At 38.5% G+C, this 24932-nt stretch overlaps 1 protein-coding gene across 1 annotated transcript in view; it reads right to left on the bottom strand.

The window, feature by feature from the left end:
• Positions 1-24932, bottom strand: part of RSF1 (remodeling and spacing factor 1) — a 60623-nt gene that overhangs the window by 10707 nt on the left and 24984 nt on the right. The window contains exons 2-11 of the mRNA XM_036383924.2: positions 24780-24871; positions 20378-20470; positions 19551-19756; positions 17434-17591; positions 11992-13712; positions 9377-9574; positions 8080-8184; positions 6677-6756; positions 2003-2057; positions 603-709 (exon numbers count right to left, since the gene is read on the bottom strand). Of these exons, the coding sequence (XP_036239817.1) occupies positions 603-709; positions 2003-2057; positions 6677-6756; positions 8080-8184; positions 9377-9574; positions 11992-13712; positions 17434-17591; positions 19551-19756; positions 20378-20470; positions 24780-24871 (2815 nt within the window). The remainder of the gene's footprint in view (positions 1-602; positions 710-2002; positions 2058-6676; positions 6757-8079; positions 8185-9376; positions 9575-11991; positions 13713-17433; positions 17592-19550; positions 19757-20377; positions 20471-24779; positions 24872-24932) is intronic.

Here is a 24932-nt window from a genome sequence, read left to right as displayed (position 1 = left end):
ACTTGGTAATACACTGAGAACAAAACCTGTAATTAAAATCATGCTGCATCTTGAAAACCTTAGTGACCTACTCTACTTTCAGAATGCAGAATCTTGGCACTTTCATTTACTAATTGCACTTTGGTCAAAATTTCTCTAAAGAGTTACATATTTCTCTAAAGAGTTTCATTTTTAGATGTGCTGTATGATAATTACATTGTAAGTTTCATAACCCTTTCTTGTAAGGATGGGGAGGGGGGAAGAGAGCTAGGAATTGAAGGCCTTTCAAGACACAAGCAGAAGTCTCCTGTGCAAGAGAAAGGAAAGGTTTAATTCACCTGCTTTAACTCACTCCAGAAACTGCAGTAGTATCAAAACCTTCTCTGGTATTCCTGAACAAAACACCATATACATTTTCATTTTTTTAATGCATCACCCTTCACTATATCACCTTATGCTCTCACAACCACTGAGCATAACGAGTATTCAGAGGAAAGAACAAAGACACTTTAGTTGGGCTTCTCTGTTAAATGTAGAAGTTTACATGAGGAGTGGTGGGATGATTCAGAAAGGAAACAACAGTATGACTTTTGCTGTACAAGCTATTTTAACAAGCTGCTGACCTGTAGCTTATGCACTTTCGGGTTCTGGTAGATCTCCTTTCAAGTTTTGATTTGGGCTTTTTGGAATCTTTCTTCTTTTCTTCCTGACCTTCAGGTATTTCTGGCTCCTGTTTAGATAAGACAGAAGTGTCAAAAAAGCATTATCTCCTCCCTCTCTTCATACTCATTATGACTGAACTTGTAATACAGATTATTCCTTCTGTCTAGAAAGCTCATATGCCCAACCCATGACATTTTAACTTGTAATATAGTGACCTATTACAGCAGTTCATGTGAATTTGCACATTTTGCCCTTTAAGGCTACATAACTTTTTAAACACAGACTTTAAGGGTTCAGGCTATTGGATCATTGTCTTTATGCTGCAATGCTGAGATCATGCCTTGGGTGATACTCCTAGGACTAGTGTATGTGGCAGCTGAACAAACTGTGGCCACCACCTCTACATACTGAGCACAGGGATACCTTTACACAGTGAAGTTTCAATAAAGTTTAATGCAGATTAGTTTTATTACACTGTTTGCAAGTTATTAATTTTAAAGCAAAATAATCTGCCCCCAGGCTGCATTTTTCAAGTATTTGCTTTCAGCCATAGATTCTTTTGCAAGTTTGTAAAATCTGTAATTGTTTTTCTGTTATTCAAAGACAGGGAGAAAAAGCTGGCCTTGTTACAGCCAGGCAGAGTGGAAAGTCTATGTTTAAAATGATCGAAAGTTCCATTTTGAACTGCAAAGAACAGATTATATAATTCCAGATGAAAGCATTTGGCTAAGACTTCAAGGGACTTGCTTTAGTGTATTTAAGTGAGAAGAGGCTGTTCTTCATGTGAATCAAAGCATTTTTCCTCTTTTCTCAAGGGAAACCATACAAAAGCATCTGTTAATGAAATGCTAAATGTTTACAGTTTTTAATCACGTGACCTTATCCACTCATTGAAGGCAAATGCTGTGTGGCCTAGAGATACTACACATTCCCTCTGAATCATAAGCCAGAAACATTTGTTTCCATCAGTTCCAAAGGAAAGCCATGACAATTAGCTTAGACCTAGGTAACTGCACAGCAAACACCAGAGCTAAATAAACTGCTTCCCACCTTCACAAGCTACTGAATATTGAGCACTCAACTCAAAATCCAACTGTAATGGGCAGGGAGGTAGTCCTGCAATCCCTCACTGGGAGAGGACTCTGGGCGGCATCAGGTGGCTCTGATAAACACCATAAAGTTCCCTTGGTTTCTCTACTATACTCAGTCTAAAATGAAGAGTCTAGAATTATTTCTGATCTGTATATAGATTGATTTTTCTTTCCAAGATGCTACTAGCACCTCTGACACAGCACTGAGAGACTTCTTCCCTGAAGTTTGGAAAATAAAGCAATAATACCACACAGACACAGTAGCTTACCTGAGGTGGAATGATGTTCTCAATACTGATACCCACGTACACCAATCGCTCTTTTCTTGAGGAGAGAAAGAAAATGAAAATAAGCTTACAGAATGTCTGCAGATATCTAAAATAAAGCTATAATTAGCACCATTTGAAGTTCTTACTAGGCAGAAGCGTCCCAAGAGGATGTTCCAAGTGAAAAATTATTGAAATTGGGATTATATGCTAATTCTCATGTGATCACATTTTTCTGCATGTATAATGTAAGAGATTTCCAAAGAGTTCTAACAATCAACAGTATTTGAAGACTGTGGGCAGGAAGCACAGAAATTATTGAATTTGGGGTATAAAAAGCAAGTAAAAAAACAACTGAAAAATATTAATGCTGTGATGAAGATTATGTTGTCAGATCTGTAACTATCACCAATCGTGAAGGTGATGAAAGATAAAATGGGAATTCAGAATCACAATGAACTGGAAAAAATATGTAAAGATAGGATGCAATCCAAAATGGATAAATGCCAGATATTAGACCCAAGCAGAAGAACCAACTCTAGAAATACCAGGGGATAAATAACTGCCTACAGAGCAATTCTTTGCCAGAGAAGAACAGCCTGAGTAAATATCAGCAGAATCAAACTGCTGTTCAAAGAACTTGATGATAGACGGACGTGCAAATAGGACAAGAGCTGACAGGACACCTTGCAGGACACCTGCCATGGCAGTCAGTCCTGTTCACACCTGGCTGGAGCACTTAGAGCCATCTGGGCACCACACAATCTCCAAGAAACATGGGATCCAGCTGAAGAGTTCAGAGCCAGCCAGTGGGAGTTACTGGAGGGCAGCAGACACACCCTATAGAGAAGGGCTGAAAAAATAGGATGGATCAGTGTAGAGAACATTTGACCAAAGATGAGAGACAGAGAAGTACTCGAATACAGGACTCTCTTCTAAGGAGAAGCGGGCTGCTCTCCTTGTCAACAGCGTGTTACAGGATTAAATCTACAGAAGCAAAATTCAGTTTAGATTTAGCTTTCTTCAACACAGACATTCTGCATCATATGAATTGCCTCAGGGACAACTCTGGCTCCTGAAGGACACAAGTCTTCTCTAAGTCCTGTTGTATCTGTCAGTCTAACTAGAGATGGGTTTTCTAACACTTCACAAGCAGCGCTACCTGCTGATCTTCAAGCTGCTGAACAGAACTTTCAAAGAACAGTCTCTGAGGAAGAACAGCCAGGTACTAGTGCACACTAGGATGTGTAACCAAACTCCCATCACCATAGGTCCCTACTAGCCTTTTTCCAGGAAAACAAGGGGCAATTTAAAGACATTAAGAGCACAATGAAAGTTGGTGGCATTTACTGGTGTCTGGAAGGACTCTGGATTTTTTAACTGAAGTGTCTCAATCAACCAGAATCAGACTATTGAAGTTACAGTGAGTGCTCATATTAGCCTGTCGCTTTACATTTGAGTTGCAATAGGACACATCACGCACATAACTGCAACAATGCCCACGACATATATTAATTTCAGCTATGTTTACTTCATTGTGTTATGTTTTGCAAATAATAGTATGTATGTTTAAAAAATGTTTTCAAAAATTTCATTAAGTTCTAAAGAATCTAAGTAAATTTTGAAAATCCTCTGAGTAGCTTTCTGCACTTTCTAGCATAATACTCTTAAATAAAATGAACAAGCACAGTTCCTAAAGTAATACTTACAATGAGTAAAAATGGATTTTAGGTTGTGTTACAGCTAAAAAGACCATGGACTTCAACAACTTGGTATCATTATGCCTACTGAAATGACTGGCTGTCTATACAAGGAATTGGTTTTGCATCCTAATATAAATATTCCTACATGACAAATGAAAAGAAATCCTTATCCACCTGGGCATCATTAAATTGGTTGGATGAGGAGGAAGGATGCTGTGCAAAATCACTATGCCCTTGAAAATTAATTAAAATAACATTTTAAGGCAAGGAATACAATTACAGAACTGAGAAAGGAACTAGAAGTGCAAAAATTTTAGTATTCAGCAAGTTTTTTTGATGGTTTACTCAATTTCTCATTTCTGTAATGCAAAATACCAAGAGACAGGAGATGAGAAAAATTAATCTGTTTTTAATCATGATCAGCAAAGTCTTCCAGTCCTGCTGTTCTTCTCCCTGGCTTAAGTATACACTGCTTAAGAACTCAGCAAATGGAACAGACAATCCTGCTGAGGTCAAGGTCTTGAAATGAAATACAGAACTATATAGAATGAATTCTTTATTCCTTGTGTGGCAGACAGGAGCTCAAGACTTTAGCCAAGAGCTTAAACATCTGAACTAAGACATCTCCAAGGGCAGCAGTAGATAAGACCTGGATGGTTATAACATCTTCCTAGGCAAATTCAAGATAACATTTTATCTCAATTATGTGGCAGCAAAAATTGCTGCAGGGAAGTCATGAAAGTGTGTATGAAAGCAAGTACTCCACCTGGTTTAGCCTGGGAGAATTAGACAAGTAGTTCCTAGAGGGATTTTCCATCAAGAAGTCTCAGAGTATCTAACATGGATTAAAAGGAAGATCCTAGAAGGCTTTAATGTCCATTCCCTCCAGCTGGTGGTAGAACATGATTATAGAAATTAGTCTGTACGTGAGAAACCTGAAATTCAGCCAGGTTGTTGTGGTAGCAACCTGAATTCATAAACAGAAGAAGAGTGGGGGAAAAGGTATAATTTCATCCATGTATTTGTAAGGTTTTATTTTAAAAATCAGTGACATAACAGTTTGGGGATGTGCAAGCACACAGCTGTGCAGCTGAATCAGCCTCAGTCAGATTCCTGAGAGCTGGAAAGAGCACAACAGCACTACTTCAGAAAGCATGACAGCAACACTGATTCAAAGAACCTATTAGGTAGATAGGTCCATAATGACAGAGTTGGATTTCTTCTCTTTCCCAAAAAGACAGATACCAACCACATAGTGAGTTTTCAGAAACACTGCATTCAAGTATGTCTGTGCCCCAAGCAACCAACCTACTTTAACTTATACACTGAGCTGTAATAACGAGTCTCATTTCCTCTGGTATTATGATTCTCCAGCCTTTTTACCTTATTATTTGCAACAATAGAGCATTAAGTTGGAAGACTTCAATATTCAACTATTGCATTGTGAAGTCTATTATAATAACTCAGTTTTATGGCATACATTATAAAGCATTAGGTTCATTTGGTATGAGGATGATCAAATTGTAAAACAGTTATTAAACAGCTGTTTCAGACACTGAAAACTGCTATGACATCAACTGTATGCTCTCCTGTTGCTCTCCGAACATTGTGTTTTTATGCAACACTGGTGATTTCAAAGAAAGCAAGACAGACTGGCAAAAGCTAGCACCCATGTAACATTTGCCAGCAGAATATTTACTAAAGTAGGTCCAAAAATACCATTCACTAATAAAGAGCACTCCCACCATAAAGCAAAGCAACAGAGTTCCTGTGTGTCCCATACTCCTGCACAGATGGAGGCTGTGTATTTGCTGAGTTCACTCATAAAAATAGCTGATAGTTTCATTCCCACAGCTACAAATTCAGCACAATTGGCAATGGATAATTTCACCACAGTATGATCTAGATACACACTGAGCAGAAGTAGTAACATCAGGAATAGTCGGTACTTGATCTGTCACTATCATTGTTGCTGTTGCAATAACAAACAGGTCTGAAGAAAGCTGAAAGCAGACACAGATTGTGCTCCCATCTACCCAGCACTGACTCACTACATCTCATGTAATATTACAGTCCCTGCCACAAATATAAGCCTGCACAATTACTTTCTTTAAAAGGGTCTCACCTTCTGGCGAAATTTGCCTTTTAAGATAAAATTAATGCAAAGTTTTGTTTAATAATGCATACAGACATTATTAAATTCTGCAAAGTACTCAATATATGTCCTAAAAAGTATAAATTATACAGAATGTGTTTCATGTCCCTCATTTCCAGGTCTGAAAACTGCCAATAGAATGTTCCAACTGATAAGGCTGTTGTTCCTAAATGCAGTAAATATGTTTGCATTTAGCCTTTGGTAAATGCAGGGGTGGATAGCTGGTCAGAGCAGGGTGATAATAATGCCAAGATTGTGGGTTCAATCCCTGCATGGGCAATACCATGAAGAGTTGAAGTTGATGATCCTTGTGGGCCCCTTCCAAGTCAGAATATGCTGTGACTCTGTGAAACTTCACTGACCCACTGCCCTACAGCAGTTGCTGCATAATCTTGTACATTAGGCAGAGTTTAACAGGATCTAAAGTAACAACTCTCAAATCCCACAATAATCTGGATGACTTCTGGAGCAAAGTCAAGACTTAAACTTGCTTACAGCAGGAATTCTACACATGACTGACAGTCAGCTGAACCAGTGCTGGAAACCCTTTAACTATTGGTACAAGAAAGTCAAATCTGTGTTCAGGCACTTTAATCAAATTTTAGTACAAATGTATTTGCTTACCTTTTCCAGTTATTTCCTCCCTTCTTAGAAGCTGTCCCAGCACTGAGCCAGCAATAATCAGTGGGAGGTCAAAATTGGTGTTACCAATTTCCAATCTCATCACTGCTTTTCTCCCCAGTCCCCAGTTATTTTAATGCTTTGAATTATTACCAATCCCAGCACAGCACTGCCGTGAGTGCATCCAAACAACAGTACCTGCGTTCTGCACGCTCCTTCTTTTTTAAGACCACATCCAGATCTTGTAATTGTTCCTCTAATTTCTCACAGAGTAATTTCTAAAGAAAGGAAACACAGTATTAGTTTACTGCATAACCAGCAATTTTCACACTGAAGTAACATTCAGAGTCTTCATTCACTCAGACTGTATCTGGAAGAAACGCTCCTCTTCAATGTACAAGACTTTACAATAAAGCCTGTCTTTTTAAAACATGAGCTCCACCATCAAGTCAAGGTTGGATGAGACTTTGAGCAACCTGGTCTAATGGAAGGTGTCCCTGCTCATGGTAAAGGAGGTTGAAACTAGATGAGTTCAGCAGGCACTGCAGCAAAAAGCAGAAATACACTTTAGGAAAATTTCCTTATCAAATACTCAAGAAGATCTATGCAAAAATGACTTTTAATGGACAAATTGTGCCTTAGTCCATGTTAATGCCCTCATTATACTATTTCCAAGGGTGCTCCTCACCCTTTTACAAACTGTCATTTTTCATACTGAAGAATACTTTAATAGCAACAAAACAAGGAGAAGCTATAACTAAAAGTGTAAAGAAAATATTCTTACATATTCAAAATCATCACTGCTTAAAAACACTCCTCAGAAGACAACTAAACCCAGCACCAAATAGAGTCATCTCACATCATGTCCAATGTCTCTAGCTTACTGTCAGGCAACAGCCCTTTGGCACAGAATTTCTCTAAAACCAAGGAAGGGGGTTGGGATCTGGCAGATTATTCTGAAAATGTGTACAAATGGTTTCCCGCTAATTTAACAAGAGCAGCATCACACACTTTCTGCTTATCTTCCCAAGTTCCAACCTTGCTTCTAACCCTGGAATAAGGGTTCATACTTGTCTATTACTTGACTAGAACAACCCTGGCTTTCCTATCAGAGACAAAGTATACCCTGAGGATTCATCAGTAACAGCAGCTTTCTCTAACCAGCTTCTGAGCAAATGTTTCTGAAGAAGGAATAACACTTCAGAAACAGCTGCTTGCTCTGGCCACTGATCCATCCCTTGTTGCCTACTGCTCCTGCCTCCCGGACAATAACTTAAATGCTTCTTTTGGGAAAATTTAAAACATTATATCTTTAATACTGTACTAGTCTTGTGATTTAATCAGAGATGGGAGATAATCAGCGTGACTGGAGAGCCCCATCTAAAAATCAGCAACACACAGTCACTCATCACTAGAAAGAGAAAACCACGTCACAAATTCAGTTTTACTAATGGACGGGAGGGAAGATCAGCAGTGCTACCATTCATCCCAGTCTGTTAACAGGCAAGAAAGATTATAGAAAGGACTTGTTAAAGTCCCAGCCAATCTCCCCAACCACAAGGGAAGCTGCAAGGAAGAGTGAAGTCACACAGGAACCGTACATGCTGGCAAGGCGGGCAGAACCACTCTCCATCAGGGATGATCATCAGCGGAGGGCGAAGGCAGGCTGTGTGGTAGCCACTGTCACAAGAGTCACACAACAAAATCTGTGCAAACAAAACATGTCATGAGTATCTTTTGGCATTCACACATAGCAAGCTCCACAAGTATTTCCCCAGCCAACACAGAAGTGTTTGGACTATGCCAAAACAAAAAAACAGCCCTGTATCACTTATCCTGTACCACACTTCCAGGGCCAGGGGTGGTTTTCATGGAGAAGTTTATTTATCACAGTTTTCCACGCTAACACCACATTTCCTCTTACTGTATTTTCTCAGCACTTAGTACTACTGGACTGTGTAGACTATGTGCCCTTAGTGTAGAATCTGGTAATGCTTTCCAGATCCTAGAATAAGTGGAAAACTCCATCTGAACAAGACATGTTTTCCCTGTGCTCTCTTATGCAGGAAACCTGGCCTTTTTTCTCAGTCAGGATAACTTTATGACTTGGGCAGCAGGGACGAAGTCTTGCAGGCTTGCAAGGCATGCACAACTAGGCAACTACTAAAAGTTCATACTTGTTGGGTAAAATTTGAGATATCCCCTTTCATAAAACTTGAGAACAAAGCTGGCATAAGCTGTGTGTATACCTACTGAAATACTTATCTCTAACATCCTAAAGGATAAACTTTCTCTCAGCTATGTCAGGAGATCTGTCAAACACCCAAGAGTGAGCTTATTTTCTGGATTCAGGACTGCACATGATGATTTCCTAGATAAACAGAGGAATTCATTACGGCATCTACCACAAATAAGTGAGAACCACAAGAAATAGCAAAATCTTGTTGTGATCTGTCTGGGATTTCACTGTTCTCAGTCCTTAGGGTGAGATGCAGCTACATCTAATGAAGATGATTATGCAGCTGTGTAGCTATGCCACTGATGCCTTGTAAAGGAGACATCATACTGATAGGGTTCTTTTTAATGTTGCTTCCTCTGTATTCATTGCAACTGCAGGCATAACCTCAAAGGGTCACCCAGACTGATTCTCAATGGGCTAAGGTGTGTACATCTTTTACACCCTGTAAAAGATGCTATTTTTGTTTTGGCAAACAGGAAAAATAACTTCCTTCCCTCCTTATTCAAGGTAACTCATCTACTCCTGAGTATACCAGCTAAAAACTAGAAGACACACTCCTACATATGGCCACCCTGAAGGATGACTTGCCTTCAGACACCATCAAAGCCAATCCACCAAATCTGACACAACAACCTACAGAAGCTTCCCCCAAATCCTACCAGTTCGGGATGATTGGGAAGGCCACACTTCTTGCAGGGTTCATCGTCATCAGCGGGTGGAGCTTCTTCTTCCTCCTCTTCCTCCTCTTCTTCCTCCTCCTCAGAGTTTTTTTCACTCTCAGAGTCCTCAGTCTCTTCATTACTTGAGTATTTCCACCTGCCACGTGTCCGTGTACCCGTCCACCGAACTTTGCTTCTCTATGAGACACCATTTCAAAGAAAAAACACAAAGGAAGCCCACAGAGTTTCTTCCCAGATCTTAAAAAAATAATTGCCTCCAGAGTAAAACGATTCATTTCAGTCAGAATAGCTGCAGTAAATTTACAGCTGAGCATTTCACCGAATATGTTGTCTTCCCAAGATCCTTAAAATGCAACCAGATAAAGGGGAAAAAATTGCATCTATGTGCTGAAAGAAATTTTCAAGTAAGATTTAAAAGTAGGAAGACAAATTTTTCCACTCAGACCATTTTCTTCTACTTTGACAATGCCAAATTCATAGTGAACATGGTAAACTCCACACTTAAACTTTCTGACTTTTTCATGATAACTTGCTTCAACCCAAAGAGAATCTTTTTTTTTCCTCCCACCTGCCTCCCAAAGACTTTATGCATTTTATTTTACTTTGGAAAATGTGATTGTTTCTGAAATAAGATCACTACACCTTTTAAGTGCATTACTTCTGTCTAGGTCTTCTTTCACATTTATACTTTTTCATTTCATATTCTTTTCCTTAACTGAAACATGATTCAGTTGGTGATTCTTTTTTTGCTAATCAAAGGGGCATCTACCCCCTTCTATCATATACCATATTATGAATTAAAATATTTTGAATATATATATTACCATATTTTGAATAAAAAACAGGTTTCAATTAAAATTCAGAAGACTATTCTGAAATACTTAAACTACTTTGTGCAACTAAGATATTTTAGATTTAAAGCAACACGTCAAACAGAAAAAACTTTTATTCCCATTGACTGACTTGTTTCTCACACCCATCATTCTCTCACAACTTATCACCCCCTTCCCACAGACACTGAAAATGGAAAATAATTTTTCCAGCTTTTTTAATTCAAAATATTTTTTGGATTTTGATTTAATTATTCACAGACCTGAATAAGCTGAATAAACTAAAATGCCCAAAATAGTCTACTTCTCCTGCAGGATGGACTTGTACCAAAGCAGCATTTGTCATATTGGTAAAATTTTCTGAGGTTCTTACCATCAGTTTCTACCTGTTTAGAGATTTTACTGTTACTTCAGCTTTACTAGCAAAGGTACTTGAAATACATTACAGAGTCTCAGTTTAGGCTATGGATTCATCATACAGCATCATAACTTCAAATCAGTTTTTATAAGACCCATCTTTACAAAGAAAAGGAACCCCAAGACAAAAAGCAAGCAATTAAAGATCCTGATGTTCTTCATCCTGTTTAAATGAGAGAAGCTTAACAGCCTCAAACTTCTTCCTCTATCATAACTATTTTAGAAAAGTAAACATCTTTAGCTCTCTTGCTCATTCACAAATAGATATCAAGTTAAAACAGTTAAAACACCTGTAGCAACAGTACCTCAAAATACTAATAACTTTCAGGACTTACAATCCCTCTTACTTTCACATATTTTCTTTTTTAATTAAAATCTTCAAATGAAAAATTTGGTTTTCATTTCCCTGTGCATGTGGCAGCATTTTTCAGTATAGATGTTACCATTCACTGAAAAATCAACTGTTTGTTCATTTTATTAAGGTTATCCAAAGAAAGAAACTTTCACATTCTAAGTAATTGAATGCTTTGGGAAAACTACATCAGTCAAAAGTATGTTGCAATGGAAAATTAATAGGATTTTACAAGTTGATTTTAAAAAGTGCGCTTAAAAAATACAAAATAATGCATCTTTTGTTTTGTGCTGCATATCCAGAGAAAACAGAAGATAAATTAATAAAGGGTTATTTATAAATACAGTCTCTTATTTATAAATACACAATCTCAGAAGCACACCATACAAATGGATCTGTGATATATTTACATAATGTACTTTTAAAGATCTCTTCTGCATAAACAGAAGTTAATATGAAACAAAATCTTCTACTCACATTAAAATGTGTAGCACATATGTGAGAAAATCTAAATTATATCATGAATTCACCACAAAACTATCTTTAGCTTCACTTAGAAACAGAAGTCATAATATTTTTATTCTTCCCCATCTGTTGGCTCCTTTTTAGCTTACAATCATTCTGACCAACCAGACTTGTTTAAACAAGTATCCAAATCCAGAGGGGTTACAAGTCTATTAAGCCACACAGCCAGACAGACTCACACCTGATCATGCCATTTTTTAGAAGAATTCACTCAGGTTGATTTGGTCTACTTAGGTTGGTTTAAGTGACAGATTTATTAACTGTCCAAGTTTATAAAAAGTAAACAGATATTAGCACTCTCTTAGGGGGTGGTTTTAAATTGGTTGAGCTCACTAGCTGATTGCAAAGCTAGTTTCTTGCAAAAGCTGACCAAAGGAACATAATCCTCAGTATTCCTATGTAAGAGTATATTCTCCTTATAGATAAGACTGGGGGTTTTTTTCACTCACAAGTAATAAAACTGTATTTACCTTGTTAACTTTAGAATTTGTCTCCTTCTCTTGTTTTTTTGCATCTTCTTTTCGTTCTGGTTTTTGTGCTGCTGCAGGTTTCTCCTCTTCCTCTTCAGGTCGCTTCTTCTCAGGCTTCTGATCCCGAGTCTCCACAACTTTCAGAGTAGGCTTGGATATTCTTGGTGAGCGCCTTAACGTGCGGCCAATGCTGACCTCTTCTGGCGGTGTTTCTGTCTTTCTCTTCCGACTAGAGATCCTGATTGTTAATTTAATTCCTTCTTTTTGTCTTTCAGAAGTTATTTCTTTATTTTCTGTTGCACAGGTTTCTTCTTCAGAAACTAGCTTATATTTAAATTTGCTTTTAGGTACTGGAGATTCCTTTTTACTCTCTGAGGAGTCCTCTAGATTAGATGCACAGGCATCATCTAATCTATCTGGCTCTGTTTTGGCAGCTTCTGGCTCTTCCTCTTGTTTTTCTGGGCTGGATTTTTCTTCTGCTTTGCTCTCCTCAGGTAGAGCCATTTTACTATCGGAGTCCTCCTTTTCTGGAACAGGTTTCTCTACTGTAACAGGTGAAGTGGATGCAGGAGGTATCTCAGCAGCTTTTGGAGAGTCGTTTTTCTCCTCAGGCTCATCTTTACTTTTCAAAGTCTCTTCATCAGCCAGTGCAAGCTTAGGCAGTTCTTCAGGAGCAGATGCATTTGGGGACATCTCTAGCTTCTCTGAACATTCTTTGGGTGGTGGCATGCTGTCGTTTTTGAGATCAGTGGCTTGTTTCTCTTCAGTTGTTTTGGCACAGTCTTCAGAGTTTGAAGCCTCTTCTGCTACCGTCTCAGTAGTTGTGCTGTCAAGAGACTCTTTTTCCACAGGACTAGATTCCTCCTTTGAAGGCACTTTCTGATTAGAAACCTCAGAGACCACAGCCCCGATCTCTTTCAGCACAGTTACTGCGTTTTTCTCAATCTCACACGTTTTTATAACAGAATTTAGGGAGTCTGATACTTTTTCCCCGCTTTTTCCATTTTTCTCCTTTAATGAAGTGCTGTCTTCCATAGCACTAGCAGAGTGCTCTGACTTACTATTTTGTATGACACTTGGGGTTATTTTTTCACAGCTAACCTCTCCATTTACTAGCACTTTCCCATCAGGACATAGAGCAGTAATGGTAGGGACTCTCTTAAAAGCTTCTTCTTCTGATTTCCCTTCTTCCTTCAAGACATCCTTTGTTGGAGTCACACATTTACACAGGGGCCCTTTTATTGGACTGTCATAGTCATCTGTCAGTTTGATCTCTCGCTTTTTAAGTGGTATTTTTGCCTGTTGGTCATTTTTAAGTTTTTCACTTTCTTCCACAGATTTCTCCACAATTTCTTGTGGAGTTTTGACATTAACACAAAATTCTAACCTCTCTGGCTCATGAACTGCTATTTTGTCCATACAGCTTTTCACTTCTTTTAGGTCTTTGGGTTCCGTTTTGTTTTCCTTCACCTCTACTTTAACAGGCTTGACATTTTCCTTAAAGGAGTCACTTTCTTCCTTGACAGTTTGCTTTTCTTCATTATGTTCTGAAGGTTTTTCTAATTTCACTATTACTGGCAGTTTTATAATTTCTTTTTCTTCCACTTTCTCAATTTTAAGTGTATTTTCATCTTCTTTGACCACAGGAGGAGGAAGGCTTTCCGATTCGACTGACTGTTCCTCTACCTCCTCTTTTTCTTCTTTGATTTTCAATTGATTTTCTGTTGACAGAGAAAAACAGCTAAGAAACAACCAAAGGACCTATAAGATTACAGAGAACTTCATCAAAACAGAAGCATACCTAAAAAACCCAACAGCCCAAGTCTCGCACAAAGGACTCTTCTCTTACTGAATTAGTAGAAATCTAGCTTGTCTAACACTGTCATTAAACAGGTGGGCTGACAATTTTTAGCTATAGAACCACTCTTCAGTCTAGTTATATATCAAGATAAACCTAATTTCAGAAGCCAGCAGCAGAACTCTGGATTTATCCTTCCTTCAACACACATCTCAGTCCCTTCTTCAGTATTACCACAATACTTCCAAAGGATACATAAAACCTAGGTGGAGGCATGAAATCTCACTTGAGTCTCTGGGCTATTTCAGAAAACAGAACATGATGTAAGATTCCATGGCCTTCAAGAGAAATTCCTCAGAGAAATGAGTCCCCTGTTTATACATGTTTTTACTTCAAGATACACTTAACTATAGTATTTCAACAGTTCAGAGAAAAGACATTCAGCATTATGGCTTATGGCAAAATTCCTCCAGGTTCTCCAGGCATTGACTACATCTCCTACATGCAGACAATATTCTACACTCACTTCATCTGCAGTTTTTAAAACAAGCAATGAATAGTAGCATATCCCAGCAAACCTGCAGAGCTTAAAGAATCAGGTTATTCCACTTTGCTAACTCAGATTTAGATCATTAGGGCTTGAAGTACAGTTCCAGCATTTAAATAAACCATACAGCTATTTTGTCACTATGCACTTCAGCTTGTTATTTATTTTTACCACAACCTCTTGATACTTCAGGGTTTTGTATTTTAACAATATCATTTTGTGTCAGCCAGATACAGTACTAATTAGAAGAAGCAAATACAATAGCACTGTATATACCAGAACAGCTCCTGCCACCCAGAAGATGCTTTTGCAGGCATGGCACAACTGCAAACAAAAAGATGATTTATTTTCCTTCTAGCTCACCACTCTCCAACTGAGCTAGTGCAGGGTTTTTTGCACGATGAGAGCTTTTGAATGTGGTTAAAAATATACAAGGGAAAGGACATGACAGCTAATGATTACATCAAAGAAAATAAGCATTTTAGAAAAGAACAGTGAGGAGGAATTCACAGATCTTCTATTTTCAAATACAAGACATGTATCCAGATAAACCTCAGTATCAGTACAGTAAAGATGCATCTCTAAGGCTCCAGAAGTGGCAAGGTGCTTTAAAGGTGCACATTTTGAAGGCTCAAGGCTGGGTTTTCCCCTTCAGAGAAGTGATGCCCAATCGGAGCCCCTATAACTGCCTCTGCAAAGATATCTGTCTGTAGCAGTGAGAATGAGGTATTTTCTCTGTGTCCAAGTTCTTCCACTTTCCCTCTATTTCTGTCTGTCTGAACTTTGCTGAGCCATTTCTTCCCATCACCTACAGCTTTCTCCCAAACTTCATTAAGGATCACCAGAATCCCAAAACCTCTCCATACCAAAAATCAATACATGTTCTATAGTTTAACTCCCTGAACTAATCACAAAACCTTTCACACGTACACAAAATGACTCAGTCAACGCACAAGCTCTCCTAACACTACTAGAGTCAGTCAGGCCAGTAAACATATAAGCACTGGGATAGGTTACCATGTATTTGCATGTACTAATTCAATGATTTGTGGAAAATGGCCAAAGCCAACAAGTGTCAGGTCTTCCAGCATATTTTCCCTACCTCTTTGTAGGGCCTTCAGTGCAGTCCCTGGACTACAAGGAGGAGATACTACAGTTTCTCAACTGAAAGGCTCTAAGGAATGTTCTGTGAACACACTGACAGCACTCAAATCACCGCAAATGTAAATGATTTCATTATTCATTACATACATGGGACATGTACCTGTAGGAATGAGGCCATGAAGATGCTCAGAGGGTTGGAGCACCTCTGCTGTGGACAGGCTGAGAGACAGCCTGGAGAAGAACTGGAAAGACCTTACAGCATCTTGCAGTACATCAAGGGGTCTTACAAGACTTTTGACAAGGGCATGGAATGACAGGACAAGGGGGAAGGGCTTTAAACTAAGAGAAGAGTAATTTAGATTAGATATTTGGAAAAAATTCTTCACTGTGAGGATGGTGAGGCACAGGTTGCCCAGCAAAGTTGTGGCTGCTCCATGCCTGGAAGTGTTCAAGGTCAGGCTGAATGGGGCTCTGCACAAATCGATCCAGTAGAAGATGTCTCTGCTTATCACAGGGAGGTTGGACTAAATGGCCTTTAAAGATGCCTTTCAACCCAAACTATTCTATGATTCTGCAACTAGTGCCTAGAGGTGATTTTTACACCAATACACAGCCTAATGCAAGTACTGAGCCAGGTGAGTGTGCCACAGGATTTGGGGAATTATCTACAGTAGAGACATTTAAAATGGCTGCTCCTGAATTCAACGTAAAGCAAAATTGTATCTGAAGAAGAGGTCTTAATCAGATGATTTAAATTGGCTTGACTGAGACAAAAGCACAATCAGTACATGGAATTAATTCTGCAGTGTTGGTAACTATGCTGGTTGTCTTGACACCTATATGCAGAGTTAGATATTGGAAATGCCTAGGACTGAAAGATAATTCTGGTGGGTTTTATCACAATTTACCATCATTTCTACAATCATGTCTTAGTACCTCCACAACAACTCCAATTTTACCTAAATATTTATTTCTTCTGTTCTACACCGCTTGTTGCAAAGAAAAATACAATAGTAATTCCTTCTCTCTGATACTCAAAACCAAGACAAGCCTTGGCTAATTCCACATATCCAGTTAACTTCAACACATTTGCAGAAACACCAACTAACACACCAGAATACTTAAAATTTGCTTCTGATTGTAAAAATATTTTCCTGCATTTTAACAAAATAATAAGACCAGGTAGTAAAAGGGGTAAAATTACTTGGGATAACAGGCTTCTAGTTTTTCATGACCTAAAAGAAGACCAGATTCTTAAAAAGTCAAATACTTCAGGCTGACTGATACTTAGCAAAACCAATGCACAAACCAACAAGTCAGGCAAGTTACTAAATACGTGCAATGACATGATAATAAGGAAGGAAAAAGGTTCTTGGCTTTGATCTTGGAGATCTTTTCCAACCTACATAATTCTGTGATTTTAATAACAACAATATAATGGAGGCAGATAAGGACAGCCTCACTTCAACAATGTTTTAGCTTTTTAAATTGTTTTAACTTAAGTTCATGTCTTCTTGAAATATTGTGTCAACTGTGAAACATTTAAGGAAATAACCTATATTTTTCTGATTCTAATTCAAAAGCAAGAATAAACACCACACCCAATACAGTCTTGATTTCAATCATGGCATTGCACAAGCAGATTTCTTTTCTTTTTCAAATTTTAATGTTGCTAAACCAGGAGAAGTTTGGCAGCGGATCAATGCTCCACAAAAACATACAATAATGAGGATTTACAATATTATACAAAATGTACACAAAAAAATAGCTACTGAGAAAACATTTTTTACACAGCTCTCTTCCTATAAATAAGTGTTTGAGATTAAATATGTATTGAAAAACCTCCAAATATATTCAGAATTTCAAAGTATTCAATATTTACTTGATTTGCTTTTTTAAAGTCCTAAACTAACACAGTAACTTTTTTTGAGGCTGAAAATTCTAACATTGCCACAGCAAAACACTCAAACTTTAAGAAAAGAAGGCAGAAAACCTTGTGTGGCTGCTTCTTCACCCTTTTTGGTGTCCTCATCTTCTATGCTTGGACTTTCACGTGATGAATTCTCCTGCTGAGAATTGTTGTTTTTCAACAGAGCAGGATCAATTTGCGCTTTCAAGAGCTCAAGGGTCTCGGCAAGCTCATTGCGGTTTCTAGAAGAGAAAAACACACTGTCTGATAAGCCACTTACTTACCCCAAAGGGATTCATGAAGAGTAAACAAACATTATCTCCTTAAATTAATTACCCTGAAAACCTTACAGAGTTATATAGTGAAAACACAAGCAAACTGAAATGCTTGTCCCACCAGTGGCTGCACCTTTGCAGTCAGAAACCTTTCAATTTATCCATACCAAAATAAAAATATTGCTTTTGGAAGGACCATATCTACTTAACTATCTCAACTCAATTACTGCTGGGTCCAGCTCCAAGCTGCTACTTGTTCTGTTATTAATTACCCTCTCATTAACAATCGCTGATTATTCTTTGCTGTTTCTTTTTTTCTCTCAGCAGTGAACAAACAACAGCTCTCTGCTCATGCACCAAAGAAGCAACCATATAATTTGAGTGAAATTTGCAAAAGCAAACAGCAAATAATTTAGATATTTTTTGCAAGTGCTTATCCTTAGCACATGCAACAAACAACACCAAGTTGTCTAGAAAACTCCATCAACTCAAGTTATGACAGCAAAATCATTGGTGCACATCTGTCTGAGAGTGAATCTCAGTGCACTGTAACTCCTTATTTATGCTGCACATCCAACTATTAAAAAAATTCACCTTAATTTATAAAGAATTTGAGCCATGATTGAACAGTCATTGCTTTCTTAATGGACTAGAATAATAAGGCTCTCACATCTGTTTTTCAAAGTCAGTGTTCAGCAATTTGTTTTTCCCAAGTTTACAGAAAGAAAGGAAGCTGGCAATAATCACAATATGTGGAGTCTCACAGGTTTTAAAACCATTTCAGATTTCTTAATGCATTACTGTGGTTTTCTGCTGTGAGTGTGGAGTGTTAGAACCTTCCCAGCAGAACCCTGGTTTCTTTTTCCTTTGGCAATGAATTTTGGAGTCTATAATGCATGGAAGAGACAGATGATGCATGGATCACCTCTTAATCTGTTTGTCTGGACACAATTACTTTATTCCCCTACAACAGCTGTATACATGTAACTCGCAGTGATGCTTATCATTCTATGGTCTGTTGATAGTGGCTTAAATACTTCTACACGACTCCCTCAGTTACTGAAGTCATGGCAGTGTAAATAACCTGCAGACAGTTTGGGTTGGAAGGGACCTTTAAAGACCAAGCCATTCCAACTTCCCTGCCATGGGCACGGACTTCTACAAGACCAAGTTGCTCAAAGCCTTATCAAATCTGGCCTTGAAGACTTCCTGCAATGGGGCAGCCACAGCTTCTCTAAGCAACCTGCGCCACTGCCTCACCACTCTCACAGAACTCTTCTGTAACACTAAATCTAAATCTGCCCTCTGTCAGTTTGGACCCATTCCCCCTTGTCCTGTCACTACACATCCCTCTAACAAATCCCTCTTGCCTTTTCCTGAACCCCTTTAGGTACTAGCAAGGGCTCCGAGTTCTCCCTGGACCCTCTTCTTCTCCTGGCTGGACAATCCCAAGTCTCTCAGCCTGTCTTCATAGGAGAGATACTCCAGCCCTCTAAACACCTCCTTGGCCTCCTCTAGCTTCCTTCCAACAGGAATAATTGCAATATAATTTCCCCAAGAACAAATCTGTCTACTTGGAGCTTTCCTAACAAAGCTGAAGTTAAAGAAGCAGGAGTGTTCTACTTTCTAAGGCATTTAGCTGGCCAGTAAGGAATATGGAGCCATCATCCTCAAGACAGTCTTCTCTTGCTACCCCTTCTATATACTCATAGCAGCTTGAACTGGCAGGAAACATATTCTGTGATGGCTGCCACCAACAAATCTCTGACTTATTTCTGTACATGATTTTTCACTAGAACATAGATTCAATGCAGAAAATCCCACTGTCATGAATCCTACTGTGTGAGAAATGAAGATTTATTGAAAGACATTTCTGAGCCTGAGTGACAAACAGCTAAAAACCGCACAAAATAAAAAAAGGAATACCTAACAATGCACTTCCAAGTGGATCCATCCTGGTCATCCTGTTCTTCTATGTACATCCTGACATTATGCTCTTGATCCAGCTGATACCAGTACATGAGGCCATCCTTGTCCCGACCAATGGGCTGCAGACGCATGGCGTCAGCATCCTCCTCGTTAATGATATTCTTAAACTTCAGATTGTCATCAAACTGACATTCGCAGAGATACTGAAAAAGTAAAAAAGACCGGTAAGATATCAAAAATATAAACAGAAAGAAGAAAATCAACTCATTTCACTTCAGTGTGACTTGTTTTTAGGCCTCTCTCTGTTGGTTTTGTGTGTCAGCTGTAGCTATAGGTTTTTTCCAGACCATGTTGTTTTTAAATGAGAAACAAGGGTTGGTTTTGGTTTTTTTTTTAACCTGGCTGGTTTAGAAAGCTAATTCTCAAATTTTATTACATAGCACAAATTATCTCATTCTACAACAGAACCCATACATAACTTGGAACCAACCCTGACAATTTTGTCAAGACCACAAAAGATGAAGTCCCATTTTGCCTTTGGAATTCAGCAAGGAAACAAACGCATTTCAAAGTGTGTAGTACACAGGCAAAGAGCTCTTGACAAAGCAGTAAGCATGAGACTATTTTCACACAAAATGTGAAAAATATGCAAGCAAAGTGTTACATGCAGTTACATTCATCTCACTATAATGAATAATATTATGTCTGTTCAAGATCAGGTCTATATTTAATATATGTGCTTATGGTTCAGTCAAGCTAAGTTTGCAAGACCTTAAAGTGAGTGAGCAAGCAGTAATTTAGAACCTTAGCTGATGAATGTGTACCTTCAGAATCCCCAGTTTGCATTCAACACTCATTTCTAGGTATCCTTTTTTTTCCATCTCCCAAGCCCAAGTGCTGTTGAATTCTTGACATATCTGTTACAAATGAAATAAGCATAATTTAAGGTTAGGAGAAAAAAGCAACTTTAAATTTTTTTGTTAGTAGTACCTTACCACAATAATTAATTATATGTGATCTTTTTGGGATTGCAGTCAGAAAGTCTTACAGAAAAACAAAAAGTAAAGCTGAGGCACATTAGCAAGCACTGTTGAATTTTTATGGAAGAGGAGATCATCGAGGTCCTGATCACCACCAGATTCCCTAAACATCCTAAATTAGGTAGCATGATTCTGGAATGGAAAGGTATTATTGTCTTTGCTGTACACATATCTCACATTTTTCTATTTCTGTCTATTTAGAATATAAATTCCCTCAAGCAGACATGACTTCCTATTATATCTCCTTGCAGCACTTAGCAGACAAATTGCCAGGGTCTCTTGGGGCCCTCTGAGTACTTCAACTCTACTGCAGATAACAAATGCAACTGCTACTCACTCCACACCATGGAATTATTACTCTTTACAAAATATCTTGAGCTTCAAGCTGCTTGACAAATATTTTAAAATATTTTAAATATAGCCAATTTCAATTTATTTAAAGCAAATAAATTCAACCACACCAATATAGGGAAAAAAATTTTATCACCAGAAAAAGCAGCAGTAGAGGAGAAATAGATTGAATCAGCATGAGCTCAAATAATAAAGGTGAAGAAGAAATTCCCTCTCCTCCTAAACAACTCAGATGTGCTTAAGCCAATTTTCAGAGAAGAGACAAGCTGCTCATCGGCTGAGGACACATGCTGGGATCTCCAGTCAGTGAGGCTATTCCAGTGGAAATATCCATGAGGAGGCAAAAGCTGATCACAGCTACACCTCCAGCTGGAATTATTTTGAAGTGCCACTGCAGAATCACAACTGTCAAATCAGTGCATGAGGTGCTGCTGCCCTTCACTCTACAAGGCTGGACTCAATCAGAACAGGGCAGTCTCCCAGTCAACAAATTATTATTAAAGTAAGATACAGTTACCAAGCTACTTAGAAACCTGCCAATCACATCTGAATGCAGCTTTCTTTGGAAACAGCAGCAAAAATAATCCTGAATTTCACCCACCAAAGGTACAGATTAACTGATTCATAATGTAAAACAAGCCACCTGGGCTCCAATCAAGCAAAGAGGCTGCTACCCCTCCCCTGTCCCCACAGCCACACTACCAACCCTCCACTACCCCAGTACTGACACCACTTCTCAGGTGGCACAAGGGTAAGCCTGCAGTTAGATCAGCTCAGGCACACCATAAAGCATGACTTTAAGCTGTGACCTACAGAAAACAGTGAAGAACACTGGTCACAAGGGATCCTGCTGAAGAGCAGTTTTTCCTGCTCTGAGGTTAAAGAATATTGCATAGGGACTTCTCTGATGCCAAGCCAAAGCTCACAGCAGGAGACAATCGCTGCTCACTCACAAAATGAAGCTATTCTACTTTCTCTCTCCTTTTCAACCACGTAATATGAAGAACACTGGGAAACTCTATATCAAAACCCTTGCTCAGGGCATATGCCAGTTGCTGCTCATTCCTTAGTCATTAAGTATGAGAGCAATAATGAGAAGCTTCATGCGCTACAAAGTGTGTGACTGTCAAAGCAAAAGCTTCGAGACATCAGAGCTGATGAAGCATCTGTTCAAACTGAAATGACTACATTTCAATAATTAAAAACCAGATAATTGTGCTTTCTCCTGACAAGTGTTGTCACAACCCTGAACTACATCTCATTGATCCAGGCTCTGCTGAAATCTTAGTCTCTGCCTTCCCAGAGAGGATGCTTCACACTGATCACAAAGCTGCTGCATGCAGAAACTCCTGGCTTCTGCATGCTAAGAGTGGTCAGCACCTTCCCACCTTGCAAGAAATCTCTCTCAAATAATTCCAAAGCAGATATGATGGCATCCAACACTATTACCATGCCAAATGTTCACTTTAAACAAGGAAAACAGGAACATGAAAGAGGAGTCTCCTTGACAGAGGAGTCTCCTTGGGTGGGACTACAAACACCTGAATTCTAACAATCAGAAATGTGTTCAGAATGTGCTGATTTTATGTTGAAGGTTTCAGATGGAGCAATGCAGAGAAATCTTCTCTGTATAAAAATATAAGTTATTTTTGACAATAGTTAAGTAAAACACTTTGTCAGGAGACAGTGCAATGTGACCTCACTACATGTTTCTCAAAATCAGCTAAGCTGGACCCTCCCTCTTGGTTGTTGGAATGCTTAGGACCAGGCATTTCTTTCCCTCAGCCACACATGACATGACCACAAGACATTCCTTGTGCAGAGGACGAAAGTCAGACTCACAGAGACCTACAGCCATTTTCTTCCATAAAAAACTAGTGCACATGCTGGTGGATCCAACTTGGGTGGTTCACCACCAAAAGAGGGAAGGGAAAGAACTCTCAATTACCATGTTCACTTCCTATCCCAAAATATATCCATCTGTCAAAATACCAGCCACAGCTCAGAGACAGTTTTTATGATACTCTTTATATGCACAACAGTCAAGTGAGGCAAGTTTTATAATTAGTTGGAATATAAACAAAATATAATAATACATACATGCATAAATATTAAGAGCATGTAAGTCTGAATGCCCTCCACTAAAGTTTCTGCCTAAATAAGAACATCTAGAATATTTCAAGCCCTATTTTATCAAAGGAACACATCAGTAGTTTCTAACAAAAGAAAACCAGGTCAACTTTGCCTCTTAGAGTGTCATCAATAATACGTGGACCAATACTGCACGCATCAAGGAAAAATGCTCTCAGTTGTTCCACACCTTTTCAGTTTTTCCTGGCTTTTGTGGCATTTCCCAATACTCTTCCTTGCTTTTCAAAATTAATCATACTCCTTTGAATTGGGGACAATATTAGCATACCTTTCTAATTAGTTATATTCAAATTCCTTTGTTCTTCAAGGTTCCTTTGAACCACTGGCCAGAATAAGCTTCAAGTTAGCTCTGGAGACTGTTAAATGAAGTAAAATTTATTAACACTTACTTGGTCTTAACAGGGGTGTGAGGGAGGGTTTCCTTACTGCTTCCCTGAAGAAGAATTTCCAAACTGCTTTGAAGAAGATTTTCCAAACTACTCCCTCAAACTTGTTTTATCGCCCTGCTTTCTGCTTACCACACAACTGGTAAGTGGCTCCAGTGGGGCACACAAGTTCATGAGCCAGAGCTGGGTTTTCTCAGTTTGCTGCAATGGTTTTTGGATTTATTAAGGAATTTAACACAATTCAGTAACCACAGTAGTTGGTAATACACAAAGTACACACAAGTTACATGAATTATTACACTACTATTTTTAAAGATTATCATCAATGCTTTACAGTTGGTTAACAGGTCAGAATTAGCAAAGGCCTTTCAGCACATTATTCCTCAAGACATTCCCAGCCCTAAAAACATCATCATCCTAAAGGGTACACAAACCTCAAGACAAATTCATACCTCTGTAGAGCTTACAGACAGCATTTAAGGGGACACCTGCAGCTGGATTTGCCAAGTGCCATTAATTGTATGGTTGCTATTACCAAGATGCTGTATTTCTAAGCAAGATGTGATCACGGCTGTACAGACAGTAACAAGACTACAATTCTGTGGATTAAAAGACACATGGAACACATCCAGAGGGGAAATGGTAACCTATTAATTTTGACTATCCATATATTCTTATTTTTTAAAGCAGTGTAAATTATTTAAACTGGAAACTATTTGTATGTAAAGTGTCAACAAAGACACAGCTGCAATTAAAATACCAAGACAGAATTATGCAAAACAATGGGATGCTCTATTTTTACTGATGCATAATTACATTTTCATCTTAGCTGTGCCATTCTCATCATGCAGATATAAATCACTGCAATACTTTCTTTTATTATTAACACATACTACAAGACCTCTGTATAGTTCCTGCATGAATTCAGCCAAATCACAGTAATTAAATCATATTCAGACAAGTGATATACAATGAACTGCTACTGTATAAATCTCTGCTCAATTTAACCCATTTGCAGGCTACTAAATCTTCTTTATTTAGGCTCTTAATATTCAAGAAAGTATTTTCCTGCCAGTTATGAGGGTGGGCACTCTTTTACATGCAGAAGATGGTGCCTATTTTCAGAGACCTCTTTCTCACAAGCCTAGGCAGACTGCAAGTTAAGCTGGGATCTGATGTATGTATCTTGATGCTGGCACAGCCCAAGGCTCCTATAGCTCATACTAGGGCTTGCTCACACAACTGCTCATCACAACCATATTCCAGCACTGCAGAATAATACAACATGCATACTGTACCTTGATCAAGTATTTTTCCCATCTGTCTGCTGTGACAGACTTCCCAATCTTTCTCATCAGTTTCAAGTGAAGCTCCACCAATTCTTTTGGGACTGTAGTATTCAGGGAGAGAAAAATAAAAAAAGAAGTTGTTAAGTCTGGTGCAAATATTCT

The sequence above is a fragment of the Molothrus ater genome, chromosome 2 (assembly GCF_012460135.2).
Source record: "Molothrus ater isolate BHLD 08-10-18 breed brown headed cowbird chromosome 2, BPBGC_Mater_1.1, whole genome shotgun sequence".
Taxonomy (NCBI): domain Eukaryota; kingdom Metazoa; phylum Chordata; class Aves; order Passeriformes; family Icteridae; genus Molothrus; species Molothrus ater.
Note: the sequence above shows the minus strand (reverse complement) of the source record. Positions and strands in the feature narration are given on the sequence as shown.